Here is a 23,659-nt window from a genome sequence, read left to right on the forward strand (position 1 = left end):
ATGTACTTAAGAGATCTACAATACTTTGTTGATGCCCCAAGATGTCACGTCTCCTTACTAATTCAATCATAGTAAAACCACCGGATGCCCCACTTGATCAACATTTGAGCTGCCCTTTTTTTAGGTTTTCAACTCAAACCCCTTTTGGTCTCAAAGCACCATTTGCAGGTTTTCACCTTGGCCTCTCCCTTTTTTTTTTAAGAAAAGTACTTCTTAACAGAATCTGAGTTTCCAGGGTTTGCCAAATCTTTTCCATCCATCTCGCTTAAAATCAAAGCTCCCCTGAAAAGGCTTCCTTTACAACATATGGACTTTCCCAATTTGGCATCCATTTCCCTCTAAAATTCTTTTGTATAGGAAGGATCTTCTTCAACACCAGTTCCCCTTCATTAAATTCTCTGGGACGAAATTTTTTGTTGTAGGCTCGCATCATCTGCTTTTGATACATCTGACCATGCCGAACAGCCTTTAGCCTTTTCCCTTCTATTAAGTTCAATTGATCATAACTAGATTGAACTCATTCCGCCTCATCCAATTTCATCTCAGATAATATCCGAAGAGAAGGAATTTCTATCTCAATAGGTAGAACTGCTTCCATCCCAAAGGTGTTGCCCCAGTCGAAGTCCTGACAGACATTCTATAAGCAAAGAGAGCGAATGGTAATTTCTCATGCCAATCTTTGTAAGTCTCGGTCATCTTTCCCACAATTTTCTTGATATTCTTATTGGCTGCTTCTACTGCACCATTCATCTTTGGGCGGTATGGCGACGAGTTATGATGTCTGATCCCAAATTGACTGCAGACCTCCGCTATTGCACTACTGTTCAAATTCAACGCATTATCAGATATGATCCTCTCAGGCATTCCATATCGACATATGATTTCTTTTTTCAAGAATCTGCTAACTGCTGACTTAGTAACATTTTCATATGATGCAGCTTCCACCCATTTGGTAAAGTAGTCAATAACCACAGTGAGCCGGGGTTTTAGAGATACTCATCTGAATAGGCTTCATATCCTCTAATCTATTCACTCGGATCATAGAGGCTAAAGTAGCCAATGCATCAGCCATCTGATTCTCATCTCATGGAAGATAACAAAAAGTAATGTCATCAAACTCATCCATCAATTTGAGAACCATTTTTCGATAACTAATCAGTTTAGAGTCCCTTGTCGCCCATTCTCCTTTGAGTTGGTATATCACCAGTGCAGAATCCCCATACACTTCTAACACTTTGATTTTACGCTCTATGGCTGCACGAATACCCATAATGCATGCTTCATACTCTGCCATATTATTCGTGCAATCAAAATCTAGTTTGCTTGCAAAAGGATAATGATCTCCGCTTGGAGATATTAGGACTGCCCCAATTCCTCTACCCACAGCATTTGAGGCTCCATCGAAATTTAACTTCCACACTTGATCCATTTGGGGATTTTCTTCAGTGGTTGCTACATACATCAAATCCTCATTTGGGAAATAAAAGTTCAAAGGCTCATAATCCACCAAGGCTCTGCTAGCTAAAAATTTAGCTATTCCGCTCCCTTTCACAGCCTTCTGACTCACATACATTATGTGAAATTCAGGAAGCAAGATCTGCCACCTAGCCATCCTTCCATTCAAAGCAGTCGATTCCATCATATACTTTAAGGGGTCTAACTTTGAAATTATCCATGTCGTATGATACAACATATATTGCTGTAGTCTTCGAGTTGTCCAAACCAAAGCACAACACAACTTTTCAATAGCCGAATATCTCGCTTCACAATCAATGAATTTCTTACTGAGATAGTATATTGCCCTTTCCTTTCTCCTTATCTCATCATGTTGGCGTAACACGCACCCCATGGAATTGTCAAATACTGTTAAATACAGTATTAATGGCCTATCCGGATTAGGTGGTGATAGCACTGGAGGATTAGACAAATATTGTTTTATTTTTTCAAAAGCCTTCGGGCATTCTTTATCCCATATGCCCGGATTATGCTTCTTTGGAAGACGGAATATGGGATCACATTTCTCAGTCAATTGTGAAATAAACCGAGAAATGTAGTTCAATCTCCCCAAAAAACCCCGTACTTTCTTCTGAGTGTGTGGTGGAGGCAAATCTCGTATTGCCCTGACTTTGTCTGGATCAACTTCAATTCCTTTCCCACTGACTATGAAGCCCAACAACTTCCCCGATCTAGCTCCAAAGGTGCACTTTGTTGGATTAAGCTTGAGCTGGAAATTTCTTAGTCTCAAAAATAATTTCCGCAGAACTTGCACATGCTCCTCTTCTGTTCTGGACTTTGCAATCATATCGTCAACATAAACCTCAATCTCCTTGTGCATCATGTAATGAAACAAATTTACCATAGCTCTTTGATAAGTTGCCCCCGCATTCTTTAATCCAAAGGGCATCACTTTATAACAGAACGTTCCCTACAAAATGATAAATGTGGTCTTTCTCACATCTTCTGGATTCATCTTTATTTGATTGTATCCAGAAAAACCGTCCATGAAAGAAAACAATGAATAGCCTGCAGTATTATCTACCAAAGTATCAATGTGAGGCAACGAAAAATTATCTTTTGGACTAGCCCTGTTCAAATCCCTATAATCCACACACATTCGCACCTTTCCATCTTTCTTAGGGATAGGGACAACATTAGCTACCCATTCTGAATACTTAACTTCTTGTAAGAATCCAGCATCAAACTGCTTCGTGACTTCTTCTTTTATCTTTAGCGCAATGTCAGGTCTCATTCTTCTAAGATTCTGCTGAACTGGCTTGCAATCCTCTTTTATGGGAAGACGGTGCACCACAATATCAGTCCTTAACCCAGGCATATCTTGATATGACCATGCAAAGACATTTTTGAATTCTCGGAGTAACTCAATGAGGTCTTGCCTTGTCTTGGCAGAAATGTCAGTTCTGATCTTTACCTCTTTTCCCTCCTCTAGACTCACAATCTCCAATGATTCTTTATGAGGTAAGATTTGCTTATCCTCCTATTCTTCCATTCTCAATAAGTCCGGAGATACATCACAGTCTACGTCATCTTCAAAATTCTGTGATCCCCCTAAACACCTGTCTTGTTCAAAAGGTGATTCTGAGTCTGAAGCAGCGTCATTCATATCATTGATATTCGGGGACCTATGATAGTTGCCAAAGAATATACAAAGAATATATGAATTTATGAACAAAATATGATTATGAAATGAATAAAATAATGATGTAGAAAAAGAATAAAAGAATAATTACTCGAAGAAAGAATAAAAGAATACTGGCTCAAAAATGCATACGAAAAAGTTATTTATTAAAATTATAATATTCAAGATGTGCATAATCCATAAAGAAATTATATTTTAAGTCAAAACGACAAGGATGTTCTGCATATTTACTCTGAACAAGCTCTAAAAACTATAGGAATCTCTTCCGCAGTCCAATTGTCCAGATCACTTCTAGGCTCGTAAGGGCGAATCTCTAGCAAGGTCTCTCTTTCAACTGTGTCTAGGGCATTGATGTGGGCATCTCCCAGCAAATCTTCAACACCTTTCACTTCAAGCACTCTTCGTTCTGGATGAATAAAACCTCCTGATATGAAAGTCTTGGATATGTGAGGAAAAGCCATAAGCTCCCACCTAACTTCATTTCCACTCCGGCGTGCCCTTCTTCTCTCATGTCTTCTCTCTATTTCCTTTCTTCTTTGTTTTACATCTGGTCTATAGCCCAGACCAAAATGATCAAACTTTCCTTTCATCACTGGTGCTTCAACTCCTCCTTGCAAATATCTTCCCAATCCTTTTCCCGGTACAGCTCCTTTTCCCACCATTAATTGAAGGCCCATTCTTGTAGTCCTGGATATCTTCGGTATTGGAATTATATTCCCCTCAGCCATAAATGTTGCATTCAAAAACTCTAAGGTTCGGAAAGAACATTTCACTGCCTCCTCATCCGTTTCCATGTACGTTGCATTACTGGTTATTGACACAATAATACCCTCCTCAGCATTTATGGTCACTTACCGTCCCTCTGTCACTAACTTCAACTTCTGATGCAACGATGATGGTACAGCCCCCACCGAATGTATCCAAGGTCTTTCCAACAAGCAATTATAAGAAGGGATATCCATTACAATGAAAACCACTTCATAAGTATTTGGGCCAATCTGCAACGATATCTCAATCCTCCTCAAACCTTCCTTTCTGTTCCATCAAATGCCCTCACCACATTTGACACGTTTTCATATGTGAGCTATCCGCAGGTAGTCTATTGAGAGTAGAGAAGGGCAGTACATTCAATACGGACCCATTATCAATTAAAACTACTGACACCATGCTTCCTTTACACCGAGCAGTAATGTACAGAGCTTTAGTGGACTTCATACCTCTAGATGGTATTTCGTCATCGTTGAAGAAGATAAAATTATCAGCACTTATATTGTTGACCTATCGATCCAATTGGTTGACATAAATATCACTTGCCACGTATACTTCATTTAACGCGTTCATCAGCGTATTTCGATGCACCTCTGAACTCATGAGCAAGACCAACAAAGATATACGAGCTGGCTGTTTATGCAGTTGCTCTACCACGCTATACTCACTGTGCTTCAAAAATCTCAAGAATTCAGTAGCTTCTTCCTCCTTTATTGGCTCATTAATCAATAGCCACTCTTCCTTTTGCTCCGCCGTAAGAACTTCTCCCTCCGCTGACTCTGCTTGAGCATTTATCCGACTGTAATACTCATCAGTATTCGTATAAGAACCTGTCTTTTGGCTTTCTTTCACAACACTAATTGAAGTTTCCTTCCCCGAAACTGTTACCTCGCACTCATAATTCTAGGGGACCTTCTTGTCATCCTTATATGAAAACTTCGTCGGCTTTTGAATAACAATCTTCGGTGTCACCTATGCCCTAACTTCAATAACCTTAGGGCGCGAAATGATAATCACAGGATGATTAACCTTCGGAATCCTCGTCTCTGACTCCGATGCGCATATACTTTCTTTTCCTTCCACCTCTTCAAAAAACTCTATTTCTCCATTATCCATCATGCTCTAAATCAGAGTTCTAAACTTCTCACATCTTTGAATTTCATGTCCCACCTAACGATGGAACTTACAATAATTTTGGGTCTTGCCACCCTCCACTAAATTCGAAACAATTAACCCTCTTCCTACCATTTCTCTCCAAACCCTCTTCAAAGAGATCTTTACCTCAGCAATATTCTCCTTGACCTTCTTCCCCGTACCTGATGAATCATCTACCTTGACAACGCCCATCTTAATGAGCTTCTCAACAAGTCTTTTAAAAGCAGTACAATGCTCTATTGAGTGCCCCACAACTCCTGCATGGTAATCGCATTGTGCATTCGCATCATACCTTTTAGGATATGGAGGCTGTAAAGGAGTCAAATAAAATAGGGCAACAACGTGCGCGTTAAATAAATTCTGATACAACTCTTTGTAAGACATAGGGATGGGTGTAAACTGGGGCCTCTCAGTATTTGGCCTCACACCAGATTCCTATTTTGATGAACCTTGTTGGCCTGCCACTACCTTCCTGGGCTGATTCACCGTAATTGACTTGTTGTATGTATTCACGTTGTTCACCTCACTTTCTTTTTTCTTTGAGTTTTGCCTTCTGTTGTTCTCTCCAACATCAATCTTCCCGCTCTTTACTGCACTTTCAATCATCTCACCACTCATGACTATGTCAGCAAAATTTTTCGTGGCACTGCCTAACATGTGTGTGATGAAGGGGACCTTCAGCATATTTACAAAGAGCATCGTCATTTCTCTTTCAAAGATCGGTGGTTGGACCTGCACTTCCACCTCCCTCCACCTCTGAGTGTACTGTCTAAAACCTTCATTCGACTTTTTCTCCATGTTCTGCAAGGTAATCCTATCAGGAACCATTTCCGCCACATGACTGTACTGTTTCATAAAAGCCTGTGCTAAATCCCTCCAAGAGCTAATCCTAGCACGACTTAATTAATTATACCATTTAGAGGCTGCCCTGTGAGGCTATCCTGAAAATAGTGTATCAATAACTGGTCATTATTGACATACCCCGTCATTCACCTACAAAACATAGTACTGTGGGCTTCAGGGCAAGTGGTCCCATTATACTTCTCGAAATTCGACATTTTAAACTTGTAAAGGAGCACTAAATTTGGTACCAAACTTAAATCCTTAGCATCAATCCCATGGCATCTTTTAGTAGTTTCCATTGCTTTGAATTTCTCCTCAATCCACTTCCATCTTTCCTCCAATTGCTTTGGTAATTCCTCTTTTGTTCGCTCTTTTTCAACTGCTTCATCGAAATCAGGAACAATAGGATTGGCAGGATTATTCTCAGGACTGGAGCCTGATCCGACCTGGAAATTCATCGACCTTGAAGCATCAGCCTGAAATTGTTGGGGCCTAATCGTAACAGAAGATTTACACGGGTACACTTCCTCTTGGGGCGGCACATATGGAGGAGTGAAGCCGGGAGTATATAGGAGTCCGTCATCACCTTCCTTTTCAACATTGGCCATGGGGCCCTTTCCTTTATCCTTTCCTTCCGTCAACAACTGTGTTAACTTTGTCATCATACTTCCTTGATATTCCATCATTTTATCCATCATTTTCTGTTCAATCTTCTCGAGCTGCTCCTGTCTCTGCTGCTGAAGTTGATCCTGCATTTCTTTCTGGAATTGCTCAAGCTTTTCTAGTCTTTGATCCATACTTCTTGATTTCACTCTGTCAGAATCTGCGGTCTTTGAGTTGGTAGTTAGATTCCATGTTAACTGAGGAATGATTTTGATTAATCAGAACCCTTTGATATTTTTTAATGCATGCAATGCGATGTATGAAAATCAATGCAGAAAAGGCGTTAATTCTAATTTCAATTACTTTCAGAAAAGCTTTATTAGAAAATAAATCTCTTTACATAGAATGGGCTACAAATATGACTTTGCCCTAATACTTAAGACCTTGATCTTTTTAAGCAACGATGCTAACTCTTGTCCTTGATCTGAATCTAGCTCATACTTCACGCTCAACGTGTCAGCTTGAACTAGGTGACCCAGATATCGCAGCTTGAACGATGTTGGAAAAGAATGAAGTATTTCAAGACGGCAAATAGTATAAAGACTAGGTGACCCAGATATCGCAGCTTGAACTTCTCTATACAAACTTCCTGAAGACCATTCTGAGCTTGACATGTACTTAAGAGATCTACAATACTTTGTTGATGCCCCAAGATGTCACGTCTCCTTACTAATTCAATCATAGTAAAACCATCGGATGCCCCACTTGATCAACATTTGAGCTGCCATTTTTTTCGGTTTTCAACTCAAACCCCTTTTGGTCTCAAAGCGCCCTTTGTAGGTTTTCACCTTGGCCTCTCCCTTTTTTTTTAAGAAAAGTACTACTTAACAGAATCTGAGTATACAGGGTTTGGCAAATCTTTTCCATCCATCTCGCTTAAAATCAAAGCTCCCCCTGTAAAGGCTTTCTTTACAACATATGGACCTTCCCAATTTGGCATCCATTTCCCTCTAAAATCCTTTTGTATAGGAAGGATCTTCTTCAACACCAGTTCCCCCTCATTAAATTCTCTGGGACGAACTTTTTTATTGTAGGCTCGCGTCATCCGCTTTTGATACATCTGACCATGCCGAACAGCCTTTAGCCTTTTCCTTTTTATTAAGTTCAATTGATCATAACGAGATTGAACCCATTCCACCTCATCCGATTTCATCTCAGATAATACCCGAAGAGAAGGAATTTCTATCTCAATAGGTAGAACTGCTTCCATCCCAAAGGTGTTGCCCTAGTCGAAGTCCTGACAGACATTCTATAAGCAAAGAGAGCGAACGGTAATTTCTCATGCCAATCTTTGTAAGTCTCGGTCATCTTTCCCACAATTTTCTTGATATTCTTATTGGCTGCTTCTACTGCACCATTCATCTTTGGGCTGTATGGCGACGAGTTATGATGTCTGATCCTGAATTGACTGCAGACCTCCGCTATTGCACTATTGTTCAAATTCAACACATTATCAGATATGATCCTCTCAGGCATTCCATATCGACATATGATTTCCTTTTTCAAGAATCTGCTAACTGCTGACTTAGTAACATTTGCATATGATGCAGCTTCCACCCATTTGGTAAAGTAGTCAATAACCACAAAGATGAAGCGATGCCCGTTAGAAGCCTTTGGCGATATTGGCCCAATGACGTCCATGCCCCACATAGAGAAAGGCTATGGAGAAGTCATAACATGAAGAGGTGAAGGAGGTGCATGCATTTTATCGCCATAAATTTGGCATTTATGGCACTTCTTAGCATAGCTGATGCAATCCCTTTCCAAAGTAGACCAATAATACCCAAATCTCATGATCTGCCTGGCCATTGTGAAACCATTTGCATGTGTTCCACAGATACCCTCATGGACTTCTAGAATTTTTCTAGCTTCCACTGCGTCCACACATATTAGCAGTACTTGATCCTTCCCTTTTTTGTACAGGATTTCTCCATCTAGAACATAGTCAATAGCCAATCTTCTCAGTTCTCTCTTATCATTCTCTGTTGCCTGATCTGGATACTCACGATTCTTTATATATCACAATACATTCAAATACCGAGGATGATCATCCTTTTCCTCTTCCTCAACATTATAACTGTGAGTCGGGGTTTCAAAGATACTCATCTGAATAGGCTTCATATCCTCTAATCTATTCACTCGGATCATAGAGGCTAAAGTAGCCAATGCATCAGCCATCTGATTCTCATCTCGTGGAAGATAACAAAAAGTAATGTCATCAAACTCATCCATCAATTCGAGAACCATCTTTTGATAACTAATCAGTTTAGAGTCACTTGTCTCCCATTCTCCTTTGAGTTGATATATCACCAGTGCAGAATCCCCATACACTTCTAACACTTTGATTTTACGCTCGATGGCTGCACGAATACCCATAATGCATGCTTCATACTTTGCCATATTATTCGTGCAATCAAAATCCAGTTTGCTAGCAAAAGGATAATGATCTCCGCTTGGAGATATTAGGACTGCCCTAATTCCATTACCCACAGCATTTGAGGCTCCATTGAAATTTAACTTCCACATCTGATCCATTTGGGGATTTTCTTCAGTGGTTGCTACATACATCAAATCCTCATTTGGGAAATAAAAGTTCAAAGGCTCATAATCCACCAAGGCTCTGCTAGCTAAAAATTCAGCTATTGCACTCCCTTTCACAGCCTTCTGACTCACATACATTATGTCAAATTCAGAAAGCAAGATCTGCCACCTAGCCATCCTCCCATTCAAAGCAGACAACTCCATCATATACTTTAAGGGGTCTAACTTTGAAATTAGCCATGTCGTATGATACAACATATATTGCCGTAGTCTTCGTGTTGTCCAAACCAAAGCACAACACAACTTTTCAATAGTCGAATATCTCGCTTCACAATCAGTGAATTTCTTACTGAGATAGTATATTGCCCTTTCCTTTCTCCCTGTCTCATCATGTTGGCCTAACACGCACCCCATGGAATTGTCAAATATTGTTAAATACAGTATTAATGGCCTATTCGGATTAGGTGGTGATAGCACTGGAGGATTAGACAAATATTGTTTTATTTTTTCAAAATCCTTCTGGCATTCTTTATCCCATACGCCCGGATTATGCTTCTTTAGAAGACGGAATATGGGATCACATTTCTCAGTCAATTGTGAAATAAACCGAGAAATGTAGTTCAATCTACTCGAAAAACCCCGTACTTCCTTCTGAGTGTCTGGTGGAGGCAAATCTCGTATTGCCCTGACTTTGTCTTCCTTATCTCTGTCCTTCAGATGTTCTGCATACTCAGGGACTCCACCTATCAGGTAAATCTCATCTTTCCTCTTTAATGTCTCCTCTGTGAGTGAATGCGCCAAACTATTCCCTTCTCTTGGGATGTACTCGAATGAAATATTACTAGATTTGATCATTATCTGATGAATATCATAAATAAATGCTCCAATCATCGATCTGTCCTGGCTCTTCATCTTACACTTTTTAATAATCAATAATGCATCTCCTTCAATGATGATCTTTGCCCATTGCATGTCAATACCAATCTGTGTTGCTGACTGGCAAGCGATTGCTTCAGCGGCAAAAGCTGAAGCAACCTGTTTGTGAACCTCTGTGAACGATAGGAGAACTTTTCCTTCACTGTCCCTCGCCACAATCCCCACATCCGATTGGTTTATATTTCCATCATATTCCGCATCAAATTTTATTTTTCACGAATTGATCAGGTGGTGCTTCCATTTCCGGTTCCCTATTATAACCTGTGGTGTTTTTTTTCGATCCCAACAAGTTCAGAGATGTAGCTCTTAATAAACTTTGCACTTTCTTTCCCAGATCTGATGGTCTTTTCATGTACTCTTTTGTTTCTTTCTCCCCAAATTGCCCATAAAGCGCAACAAAAAATCCTTCGTCGAGAGGGAGAGATTTGTTCAAAAATCCAGGTAAGCCACTGAAAAAATTCCATATGAGGCACTTGAAGAATCTTCGAGAATGATAACTCTTTCCATATTGATGTTACACCAAGGCATTCGCGAAAAATATGGTTCATGGTTTCTGCCGCTCTTCCACACCAGGAGCATGCCGTGTTGTTAAGAAGCCTTCTATGCTGCAAGTTGACCCATGTTGGAAGATAATTCCATGAAATTCTCCAGACTGTAATTTTTAATTTAGTAGGAAGATTAAGAAGCCATAGTTCCTTGTAAAATTTCCTACACTCATTTTGTAAAGTGTAAGCTCTAGGATTAAATTCGATGCCCTGTAATAGTTTGTAGGCACTACGAACCGTGAATTCTCCCGAGCACTCCCCCTCCAGGCCAGATAGTCATCATGCGGCTGTTTTGTTAACGGAGTTTGAAGAATCTTCTCAGCAATTTCTTTTGGAAAGGTAGAAACAACTAACTCTCTCTTCCATTCCCTGTTGATATCATCGATTAGATTAGCAACTTTAAAGTCACGCAAATTATTAAACTGAGATGATAACCTGTCATACTTAAAATCTGGTATCCACCTATCATTAATAGCTGAGATTTCAGTACCCTTTCCTACTTTCCAACATACCCCATCAGCTAAGATTCCTTTGGTTGCCCATATACTCTTCCACGTGAACGAGCAATTATTACCGAGATGCGAATTTAAAAAATCTGTTTCTGGAAAATATTTGGCTTTTAACACTTGTGCAATTAGCGATTTAGGGTTACTCAAGATCCTCTAGCCCTATTTAGCCAATAATGAGATATTAAACTTGACCATACTCCTAAATCCCATTCCACCCTCCTCTTTTGAACGACACATAAACTGCCATTTACACTAGTGGATACCTTTACCCTTTTGCATTTTTTGCCACCAGTACTTAGCAAAAATTCTTTCAAGTTCTTCACATAGAGAATTAGGGAGAAGAAAACATGACATAGCATAGGTTGGGATAGCCTGTAGTACTGCTTTAATAAATACTTCCTTTCCTCCTTGAGATAAAAATCTAGTACTCCAATCTTTAATTCTAGAGTTGACCCTATCTTTTAAATTTTGAAACGACTCTTTTTTGCGTCTACCCACCGTGTTAGGGAGTCCTAAGTACTTTTTCATGTCCAATGACCCTCTAATTCCTAAACATGCTGACACTTCACCTTTTCTCTCAGCTGATGTATTTGTACTGAAGAACACCGTGGATTTATCAAAATTTACACACTGGCCTAGACATTCTTCATATTCCTTAAGAATTCCTTTTAAGATCCTCGCTCCTCTTTCTGTTGCTTCACCGAACAATATGCAATCATCAGCGAAAAGAAAATGTGAGATCTCTGGTCCTTTCCTGCTAGCCTTTACTCCTTTTAACAGCCCTTCCTCGATAGCCAATCTCATTAATTCTGAAAGTCCTTCACTACAGAGAAGAAAAAGAAAGGGACTAAGTGGATCACCCTGACCTATTCCTCTAGAGGATTTAAAAATTCATCCCCTTCTCCCATTAGTATTAACTATATAAGTTGCTGAATTAATGCACTTCATTATTAAATCAACCCATTCTTTTGCAAAACCCATACGCAACATAACTTCCTCAAGAAAACTCCACTCGACTCTATCATATGCTTTGCTCATGTCGAGTTGAACCGCCATATATCCTTTATTTCCTGTTCGCTTTTGTCGAAACGTGTGTAGGATCTCATAAGCAAGTAAGACATTATCAGAGATTAGCCTTCCTCGAATAAAAGCAGTCTGTGCTATGTCAATACATCTCCCCATAACACCTTGTAATCTATTGGCAATGGTCTTAGCCACCATTTTATAAAGAATCGTGCACAAGCTTATTGGCCTAAACTGTGTAAGGTTTGTAGGGTTCTGAATTTTGGGAATTAGCACGATGTCTGTTGAATTAAGAGGACCCAAACTTTGACCATTATTTAAAACTTCCAGACAGAAAGAGATAACTTCTTTACCTACAATGTGCCAGAATCGCTGAAAGAAAAATGTCGGAAACCCATCTGGTCCTGGTGCTTTGGTTGGCCCCATTCATTTAAGAGCTGAAACTACTTCTTCTTCCATAAATTTTGACGTTAACTCCTTATTTAGATCTGTTGAAATTGCTTTCTTAATACCTGACAGAAGATGAGAAAACTCTCCTACTCCTTTCGAAGTAAATAACTCTTGAAAGTATAAAGCAGCCTCTTCGCTTATCATTTTTCCATCAGTAACCTCTACTCCTCCGTTGATCTCAAGCCTCTCTATAGAATTATTCTTCCTACGAGAGGAGGCAAACTTATGAAAATACGCAGAATTCTTATCCCCAGCTTTGAGCCAATTCGCTCTTGCCCTCTACTCCCAGTAGATTTCATCTCTATCGATTTCCATGTTCAGGTGAACCTTGGTATCAATAATCTCTGCCATTACATCATCATTCCTGTCTTCCTCCATCAACAACTCGAGTTTATTAGTAAGCCTTCTCTTTAACCCTTTACGCTCATTTGTGATTGATACTGCCCACTCCTTTAATTTCAATTGTAATATTCCCAATTTCTCCAATATTGTGCCTATGGATGAATCCCAAGATGATTTAATTACTCTCTCCAAAGACTCTTCTGTAATCCACCATGCCTCAAATTTAAACCCCAAGCTACCTTCATAAGTGACTCCCTTATTCGTATTAAGGAGGATTGGACAATGATCTAACATCGAATGGGTTAAATGATGAATACAACCAGATGGAAAAAGATTCCTCCAATTATCATTAGCAACGCCCCTGTCCAATCTTTCTCTAATATTAGTTTTTGGTAAATTCCCTCTTTCCCATGTAAACCAAACCCCTGAATATCCTATATCTACTAGGTGACATTCTTTAAGGGTTTCTCGAAAAGCCTCCATCTGTCTTTCCTCTCTTGGTAGTCCACCACTTTTCTCAAAAGAGTAAAAAATCTCATTAAAATCTCCACTTACCAACCATGGATGACTCTGATCTTGTCCCAGTTTCTTTAACATATTCCATGAAGCATTTTTACCATTGACATAAGGGAATCTATAAAAGCCTGTAAATCTCCATTCTTCACTCCCATTTTCCTCTTTAACAATTGCATCAATGTGATTCATGGAAAACCTCCTAAAAGTAACAATGATCTCTCCTTTCCAAGCCAGACATAGACCGCCTCGGGAACCATCTGCATCAACATCAATTCCATTTTGAAAACCACAGCTTCTTCTAACCCTTTCCATTCGTTGCTTATTTATTTTAGTCTCTATTAAAAAGACCATCTAGGGATTATGTTGCTTTAAGAAATACCGCAGCCTTCTAATTGTTCGTGGACTCCGCAATCCACGAACGTTCCAACTAATGCTTTTCATTGCTCTCGGTCGGCTTGCCTTATGGCAGCCGCCGATTCCATAAGTAGACGAATATGACTCTGGTCCATCTCATTAATCATCACTTCTGTTAGCATTTCTCCACATATTTTTCCTCCATCTTTCTTCAACCTTTTAATTCTATCTTCAACTATCTTTCCTGTACCACTAATCTCCACTTCTTCTTCATTTGCTTTCCTCTTCTTTTTACTGCTTTCTTCTTTTCACTGAGCCCTAGATTGAATTGAAGTATCCCTTCTCCAGCTTATCTTCTTGGCTGATTTTACATTCATAATTTGTGTATTCTTGGTGTCATCCCTCTGTTCATTCTTCATAACTTTGAATGCTTCCTCCTGATCCTCCCTCAACTCCTCATCCCCCCTCGGTTGTAATTCCCCTTATATTATCCCATTCATCACCTCTATCTTAGAACTCCCTGTATAAGAGCATTGTACCCTATTCTTTTTTGAGAGATCATTGAATTTAATACTTTCCTTCCCGATTGCATTAGATTCAGATTTTAATGCCAACGTTTATGGTGGATCTTCTTTAATTTTTAATTTTTCGGCAGGATTCCACTCACTACAATCCAAAAGGCCATGCCTCACTTTCCCACAACCAAAGCAAAACATTGGTAATTTCTAATACTTAAAAGAAATCCACCATTTGCTACTTTTATCTACCGAGACAAAAATACCTCTTCTCAATGGTTTCTGCACATTTAAATTAATTCTCAGTCGACACCATTCTCCACCAATTTCAGATCTGAGCACCCCTCCGAACGTGACACCTATGGTATGTAATAAATCATTCTTATCAAATTCTGGTAGACAGGGACCTATCTTCAACCAAAACGACAATGAATGAAGTCGGATCTGAGATCTTTCCACCGATTGATTTAACCTATCAAACAAAATCAAGCTTTTTCGGAACAGCCACGGTCTTCTTTCCATGATCAACTCCAAATCTTCTTCTACCTCAAAAACTATCAAATACAGATTCTGCCCTACTGTCTGAATCTCAAACTTCTTTTTTGTTTTCCATATGCTCCTCATCTGAGCCTTAAAACTCTCTGGATTATAAAGCTTTTTTATCCAGATTGTGCAAATCAGAGATGGATTCTCACTTGGAACCACCATCGACCCCTTTACAGATAATTGAATGAGTTCTTCTGTTAAGAGGGAAATATCGTCCCTTTTCTCTCTACCATCGCCACCACTTTCCCCCATCCCAAGCCGTAGAAGAAACTGCCTCCACTAAGACTCTCGGCGAAGCACTCTTGGTTTTTTGGTTAGAGATTTTAGGGTTCCACCTGTAAAAGGTCACAAAGCCCTAGTATTCTTGTGTTGTTTTAGAAGTAAGAATTTAGGAATGAGTTCTGAATAAGTAAATTGATGGATTCATTTAAGAAACATACGTTCAAGAGTACGCCCACGGGAAAAGTCTTGAAAGTTTGAAATATAGTCTATAGGAATAAGGCTTAAGAGGATAGTTGTAACACCCCTAACCCGTATCTACCGTTAGAATAGGGTTACAGAGCATTACCGAAATTACTTTCCAAAACTATCAAAAATTTGAAAACATTTAACTCATATCATCAATCACAGCAAAACCAATCAATAACGTCCCTTATATGAGCCCTCAAGGCTCTAAAACAAGACATTAGAAATAAGTAGAGAATAAATCAGAAACATATAGCATTTTTCAGAAAAAGATGAAAATTTACAAACTACAAGGGCCGTGTGGCCAAGCCATGTGACTCACATAGCCAAGAGACACGCCCGTGTCTTAGGCCGTGTGGATATTTGAAGTAGGGACACACGACCATGCCCCAGCCCGTGCTCGGGCCCGTGTAACACACTGACTTGGGTTAGATGACCAAACCACACACCTCTGTGCCAGGCCGTGTACCCCTCGAAATGGCCTCACACGTCCGTGTGTCAGGCCGTGTACTAGGCTGTGTAGCAGCCTGACTTGCAACCCTTTGAAAACTACAGGTGAAACACGACTGTGTCGCCTGGCCGTGTGTCATACACGACTAAGACACACATCCGTGTCTCTGCCCGTGTAGACAAAAATAGGTCATTTTACAAGCCATTTTTCTCACCCATTTGAACATGTACTTATAATCCCTTTTGTACATATACACAAGCCATCAAAAGGCACCAAAATAATGCATAATCAAGCTATTCCAATAGGGTATAACAACATATAACCAATATGCCCAATGGCACCTCAAGCTCATCATCTAAACATGTACCATTACATATTCAAATAAGCCAAAATTTTCAACTAACTTTTGATTAAGCTTGCATCAATAACAATCGTTTACTTTACCTAACAAAACACACCAAATATACCATTAAACAATTTTCACCAAAGATCACATATGCCATTTATAGCAAATGTACCAAATTACCACATTCATACCAATCAGAAGACATTTATAATATGCATCAATCATTCTAACTTAAACATTTTTAGCATAATAAACTATGATATCAACCAATTTAAGGCCATTTATATACATGCCGAAAACCAAGCCTTAGTCAACATTGAAAATACCATAATCACAACTAAGATACCATAACACAAGCTAAACCATATGGCTATTTCAACAACCAAAACACATAGGCCAAACATTACCCAGAAATGCCTATACATGCCATTATAACCAAAATTAAAACATCTGAAAGTACCGATAGAGCTGATGGATAGTGTGATGGATCTCCGACTAGATTCCAACTTGATCGAGCTTCCAATAATCTGAAAAGTAAAAGAAAACAACTACGTAAGCAATGAATGCTTAGTAAGCTCGTATAAACTTTAATCATATCAATCAATTTCAAATATGAAATTCATACATATCAAGAATAATCCAATACCGATACCGCAAGATTCATGAAGCTATATTCAACAACTCACAAGGTGAATAAATCCACAGCATCACTTATACATATCATCCCTAACATAGTAGGATTTTAAATAACTTTGAACCCTTTCAAATTTTATTATTTTCATTTGTATTTCATTACTTTCCATTGCATTTACTCTCATTAGCTCAAATAACAACGTCAATTCAATTCATCATTCCATTTTCATCATTCTACACTTCAGGTATGAACTTACTATTTCATTACCTTTCCACACCCGTTTTATATGCATAACACACAAGACATAAGCATATCGTTCAATCATAGCCATGAGTTAGTGTATTTAAACATAATTCTTTTTGGAATTAACCACATGATAAACCATTTCAATAGGAATTGCATAATTTAAACCTTACCACCCTTTAATGATCACAAGCATATTTCCATTTAGGCATTTACCATTTCAATACATAACTTATAAGTTTAACGTGGCATAATCCAACCACAACTTGGCCAAAGCCTAAGCATGTACACCAAACATGTTAGCCAAATAAACATATAACATATGCATTATAAACATGGATGAGCACATCATTTATTCATGTATCATATACATATGTCATCCATTTCCACTTTCAATATACCATGTAATACCATTTCAATGAAATTCACATGTATCTATATCTTAGTTCATATCGAACTCTTACCACTTCATATTTGAATAATGTCTATTGAATCATTTAGAATATTGTTGGATACCCGAGATAGCTCACACATAGTGTGCTAGCTCATATAACTGTAATCCATCAATTCATGTACATGTATGCTCATACGAGCTGTGAATCGGTATGCTCACTCGAGCTGTAAATAGGTATGCTCTCACGAGCTACAAATCGATATGCTAATACGAGCTGTGGGTCGAAACGTAGCTACACGATATTGCTCACACAAGCTGTGGAGTATCCGCAAAACATATAGGACCTCAGCCATCGGTAGGACAATCAGGACCAATACCCAAATCATGTAAACCCTAATGACATGTCATTTGTATCTTACAAATTCCTAAGGTTCAAACGGGGCTCGTAATCGTCGTACGTCGTTGGATTTACGTCGTTTCATAACATGGTAAATTGCATACTAACATATATATTGATTTAATCACAATATAATAACATATTAGCATTCAATTTAATCAAAATTATATAGAAATCCCAAAGTTTAGGGGTATTTTGGTAATTTTCCATTTTTTATTTTCCACGTGATCTTGATCTAAATTAATAATTTCATTAAATATATTAATTTAGACAATAAAAATTCATTTTATGCAATTTAATCTTTTTTACATTTTTACAAAATTGCCCCTAAAGTTTTGCTATTATTCAATTTAGTCCTTGAGCCCAAAACATGCAAATTAACAATTTTTAATGCCAAATTATGACAGCCGAATATTCATGGCACCCATATCAGCCCACATATGTAATAATTTAACCTCAAATCCTTGAACTTTTGTTTTTTCAATAAGTTAGTCCCTAATCAAAAAATTCATCCAAATCACTTAACAAAATACTTTTAAATATCAAATAACATTTCAAATTCATTATTTAACATCTAAAATCACATAAATTCATCAATTAAAACATTAAATATCTTTAATAGTTTCAAAATCGATGGTACGGGCTATCTGGACCTAGTTGCAACGATCCCAAAAACATAAAAATTAAAAGAGAATGGTGAAAAACGGACTCACATGCATCCATTACAGATTGATCAAAGCTTGAAGCTTCTCCCGCTTTTTGTTTCGACTAAAATGGTGAAGAAGATGAATGAATCATCTTTTGATTTCTTTTTCTTATACTAATAACAGTATAACATAATATAATGTTTTTATAAATTAAAAAACATCATTTTTTAAACTAAACAACCCCGCCAATCGTCCACTAACTTAAAAATGGGTAATTTACTCATTAAGGCCATCCAATTATAATTCTTTAATCAATTTAACACCTTTAGATTAATAGCGATTGACTTTTTTAACTTTTACAATTTAGTCCTTTTTGCTTAATTAACAATCGAAACGTTAAAATTTCTTAACGAAACATTAATACCACCTTAATGACACTTTGAAAATATTTATAAAAATATTTACGACTCGGTTTATAGAAACGAGGTCCCGATACCTCATTTTTTAAAACCGCTTGGCCTTAGGGTCATACCACTTGAACTTAAAATATCCCTTATATAACAGAAATCACTATATCAAAAACCTTTTTAAAACCATATTTGACTCATAAATATTAAATAATAATATTTACAAAATTACTCGTCAGATTTGATGGCCCCAAAACCACTGTTTTTGACACCATTGAAAAACGGATTGTTACAATAGTTTTAAGTGTCCAACGTTAGGATTGGATTAAGTATAAGTTACTTTCCAAGCATGTTTGTGATGCCTTATTCTGACGTAATCTAGAGGAGCAAAACTTATGGCAAAGTTAAGTACAACGATTCAAAGAATAATGGTAAGAGTGTATAAGTTTTTGAATTAGGTGTATGGCTATATTGAAAAATGACATGCGAAGAAGTGTTCGCCCAAAAAGGTCCATCTTGGCATATAGAATAGGTGAACCAAGAATGTTTTATTTATACGTCCCTCTGTAATAGAAACGGTTAAGGAATCATAAGGAAGAATATCAGAATAAGTGTAGTAGCCGCCCAAATGTGTTTTTGGCGTATAGAATAGGCGGACTCTAATGTGGAAATAAGTAGACAATGATTCCTTCTCAAATTAGGATGATAAGTGAAACGAAAATTATGGTTATGACGTATGAGGCAACAACAGAAGGCATAATACCTCCAATGACCAATGTGGTCCTGTACCAGTTGATTGGTTAAGAAAGTTGGTTGGGAACTAACCAAATGTGAATCAGAAGAGTTAAAGGCTAAAGGAGTACCAGGTAAGTTTTTGGGAGTGATAGATTTTGGATAAGACAATTCAGTCTTGAGGTGACATTTATCAAGTCCCCATGAAAACTTGAGTTAGGTTAAAAGAACACTCAAGTTAGGATAAGGAGGGTTTTCTTCTTTCTTAAGGACGAAGGGGCTAAGCACATGGGGGTGCCTTAACAAAAAAAGACAAGTCTGGAACTCTGGTTTTTTTGCTAGTAAGCTCCCTCCCAACAAGGTACATTTCATGACTTTGTCTGCTAAAGAAACGCAGATCTGTGAGTATACTTGAAGAAATAAGGCTTAGTGATATTTCTGAGTTAAAGTAGAGGTAAAAGGTTACCCAAATGAGTTGTAACAAAGTGTCTCTATTTGACGAGGCAATGAAGCCATAGTATCTGGTTGAATGAAAGAGCTAGAACTCAAGTTGCTGTTGTCACAAGGAAGGATTAGGTCTGAAGTTTGACGGCCTTCCAGGTTATGAGGTGAGTCTCTAAGCCAACTCTTGCAAATGTATCATGCATGTTAGAACCTTCTATGAAAATAAGCTAAAAAATGCATTATGTGATGATTCTATGAGAAATGTATGTCTGATGAACTTGCATGAATGATTTGTATGGAATATGAATATGATCTCTAAGTTAATGGTTAATGTGTCTAAATGAGTAAAGTATGTCTATGTGTGTTTTGAGGATATAAATAAGTCAGATATGAATGAGCCTGTCAAGTATGAGTCCATATGAAGTGTCTGTGTCTATCTCTGTGGTCTTCTAAAGGGGTCCGTCAGGACTAAAAACATGAATCTTTGAAAGGAAAGTCCATGGCACTCTGAAGAATATATAATGTAAGACCATGGCTGGGCTATGGCATCATATGGAAAATATTTAAAGGACGGTTGGGTGAGTAGCATGAAATGAGGGGAAAACCTCACAACGGTGAGTTTAGGTGAATCCTTATCGTCAAAAACACCAATTTCAGTAAAAGTGATTCATTGTGGCTATCTTTGAAAGAATGCCTTTATGGCTATATTTGTTTAAAGGAAGCCTTTTCGGTTATCTCAATTAAAAGGAAAGCTTTGTGGCTATCTTTGTTAAAAGGATGTCTTTGTGGCTATTTCTACTAAAAGAAAGACTTTGTGGCAATCACTGTTAAAAGGATGCCTTTGTGGCGACACTTTGAAAGGAAAGTCTTTCCTTTCAGAATTTAACCTTCTTGGTGTAATCTGATATACGACTCTTGTGATGACCATATGAAGATAGTGCCTTTGGGTGAACCCCGTATGGTTATAAGGGAATAGACTAGTGTACGCCAGATTACATGGTGAGGGAAGGTTATGTGTTGAAAGTACTTATAGAGAGTGCACTAAAGTAAGGAAGATCTGGGTGAATTTTGAGTTAAGTATTGGGCGTAGTATACCCTGCTTGAAGAAAATGATAAGACTAGTATGTATGGAAAAAGATATTAAGTCTTATAATTAAGGTAAGATTTAAGAAAGACTATAGAAAGTAAAGAGATGTTAAGTATAGTGCGCTCAAGAGAAAGGAAATTGGTTCAGAAGAAATAAAGACGGTAGCCTCAGTAATGTACCACCAAAGAAGGAATAAAGGTCAAGAAATACCTCAAGGATGTGAAAAATAACATTGCGGATTTGAATGCAAATTGAAGGAGTCTTCAAGGGTCATTTTGCAAGAAAAATAATCAGCCAAACAATCTGATTGGGTTAGCATGTGGGACAGTTTTTTGGCTGCCCATGCTCGATTGGATCAGTTTTCTCGGTTCAGCTCAACTGGGCCCCTTTTCATAATTAATTAACAATAATTTAATTAACCCAAATTAAATTGGATTAGAATTAAAATTAATCATATTATGAATTAATACACATAATTTGGACCATCTTAGGCTAGAAAATAAATTTGCCTTGATGCTTCAAAATTTCTTCTTAGTTTTATGCTTTTAGCAGTGTCTACCGAGCCGTTTTTCACCCTTTGTGCGAATCTGTCAAAACTTATCAAAATTAATCAAAATTTATTATAACATTAAACATGTAAATAATTTAAGTAAAATTTAATTATTTTATAATAATTATATATTTTTCGACAAGAATTTTACCGAAAGCGCATGAATTTGAGTTAAAAAGGGCATGAAAAAATGTATATTTTCGTGTTTCCACATTTACAAAGCGTGCATTATACTTATAACTATAAAATTTCTTGTCGTTTCAATATTATTCCAAAAAATTTTAAATAAATAATCATCAAATATTCATTTTAATCACTTAACATCTCCATATGATTCATGAATTTTGATATTATCTTACCTAAACTTATAAATTAATATCAAAAGAGCTTTCATAACCATACCACGATAATTGTTACAAATGTCACTTAACATTAGTATCGAAGCATTCAATAGAATAATTCATGTACTACAATAGTTTCAAACCAACAATTCATACTTATATAAATATATACATAAATGACACCTTCCAAAAAGGCTTAACCAATTCCATCAATCACAGTTTCTTAATATAACCAACAACATTTATAAACAAGAATTTCATTGTAACATTTATCACTTAATAACACCTTCAATATGCAATAGAATTTAGCAAGTAATTAAGTTGTAGATCAATTAACACATAGCCCGATGAGCTATAGTAAATTGACTCGAATACTCGGGTAACTACACCACACCAAAGGCGTCATAGATGCGTAACAGAGGTACAAATGTACAATAAGAGGCATTGAAGTGCAAATAGAGGCACCAAAGTGTAATCCCATACAAGCGTGATTACTAACCCTATTGGCATGTCAATCGTATCCTAATCGTTTACTACGTTCAATCGAGCATTATCCTTAAACTCATAATATTAATAGATCAATCATTCAGAGGCACTTATTATTTTCGTACACATTTTATAAATTTGTTACATTCATTTCAATAATGTGCAAATCACAAGAATTACCACCACTAAATATTCATTTTCCATTTGTACTTAATCGAAACATTTAATAATATATATAACTAATGAAATTTCACATTTATAAATCAACTAGTGGAAAACAATATAATTATAAAGAAATACACGTATACATTTCGTTACACTATGAACTTATCTAGATTATGCTTTTGGTTGACTCGCAAGGACTAATCAGCAACTTCCTCTTTTCCCCGGTTAACCTTCGTATGATTTAATTATTGATCTATATAATGATTAAATTCAATACATCAAATTAAAATAAATATTTCAACTCATTTTATGCATATGACCCTTAATTTTTATTACTTGCACATTTTTCCCTAAACTTTTATATTTCTCACAATTTAGTCCTTAAACTCGAAATTTAAAATTTAAAAAATTTCTCAAGTACCCAATGCTAGTTGAACCTATTTCTATTTTGATACAATCCAAAATTATCTATAATTCACAAAAATTCCATGTCAATTTTAATATTTTATCAAATTAATCCTTTAACTAAAAATTAACTAAAGTCACTTTACAAAATAGTCCTTAACAAAAATAAAGACTACAAATTCATCATTTAACATGAAAATTAACTAAGATTCATCAATGGCAAAATCCAAAATCTTTAACAGTTTCAAAAATTGAAATACGAGTTAACTGGCCTAGTTGCAACGATCTCAAAAACATAAAAATTACTAAAAATGATTGAAAAACTCACTCATGTGCAAGTAATTTACAAGGCTGAAACTTCAAGGTTCTCCCATGATGTTTTCTATCTTCAATTTTTAGTGGTGGAAAATATAAGGAAGATGACCATAATGTTTATTTTATGTTTACATTTGTTTTAATTATTTTTATCATTTAATTTAATAAATAAAAATCTAATAAAATGTGTACTAACCACCCCACTAACAAAAATTGGTCTATTTGACTTTTAAATCCTTAAACATATGTTAATTATACCTTTAAGTCAATAAAAATTAATAATGTTA

General features: G+C 37.0%; 1 protein-coding gene across 1 annotated transcript; it reads right to left on the reverse strand.

The window, feature by feature from the left end:
* Window positions 1–517: 517 nt before the first annotated feature.
* Window positions 518–5,908, reverse strand: LOC105781470 (uncharacterized). The gene is made up of 12 exons (XM_012606013.1): window positions 5,549–5,908; window positions 5,207–5,389; window positions 4,919–5,047; window positions 4,517–4,813; window positions 4,296–4,435; window positions 4,013–4,192; window positions 3,389–3,964; window positions 3,041–3,140; window positions 2,540–2,995; window positions 1,724–2,425; window positions 1,205–1,558; window positions 518–637 (listed from the first exon to the last, which is right to left on the reverse strand). The coding sequence occupies exons 1-12, from the start codon at window positions 5,906–5,908 to the stop codon at window positions 518–520; spliced, it is 3,597 nt and encodes a 1,198-aa protein (XP_012461467.1).
* Between the last annotated feature and the right edge of the window lie 17,751 nt (window positions 5,909–23,659).

The sequence above is a fragment of the Gossypium raimondii genome, chromosome 2 (genome assembly GCF_025698545.1).
Source record: "Gossypium raimondii isolate GPD5lz chromosome 2, ASM2569854v1, whole genome shotgun sequence".
NCBI lineage: Eukaryota > Viridiplantae > Streptophyta > Magnoliopsida > Malvales > Malvaceae > Gossypium > Gossypium raimondii.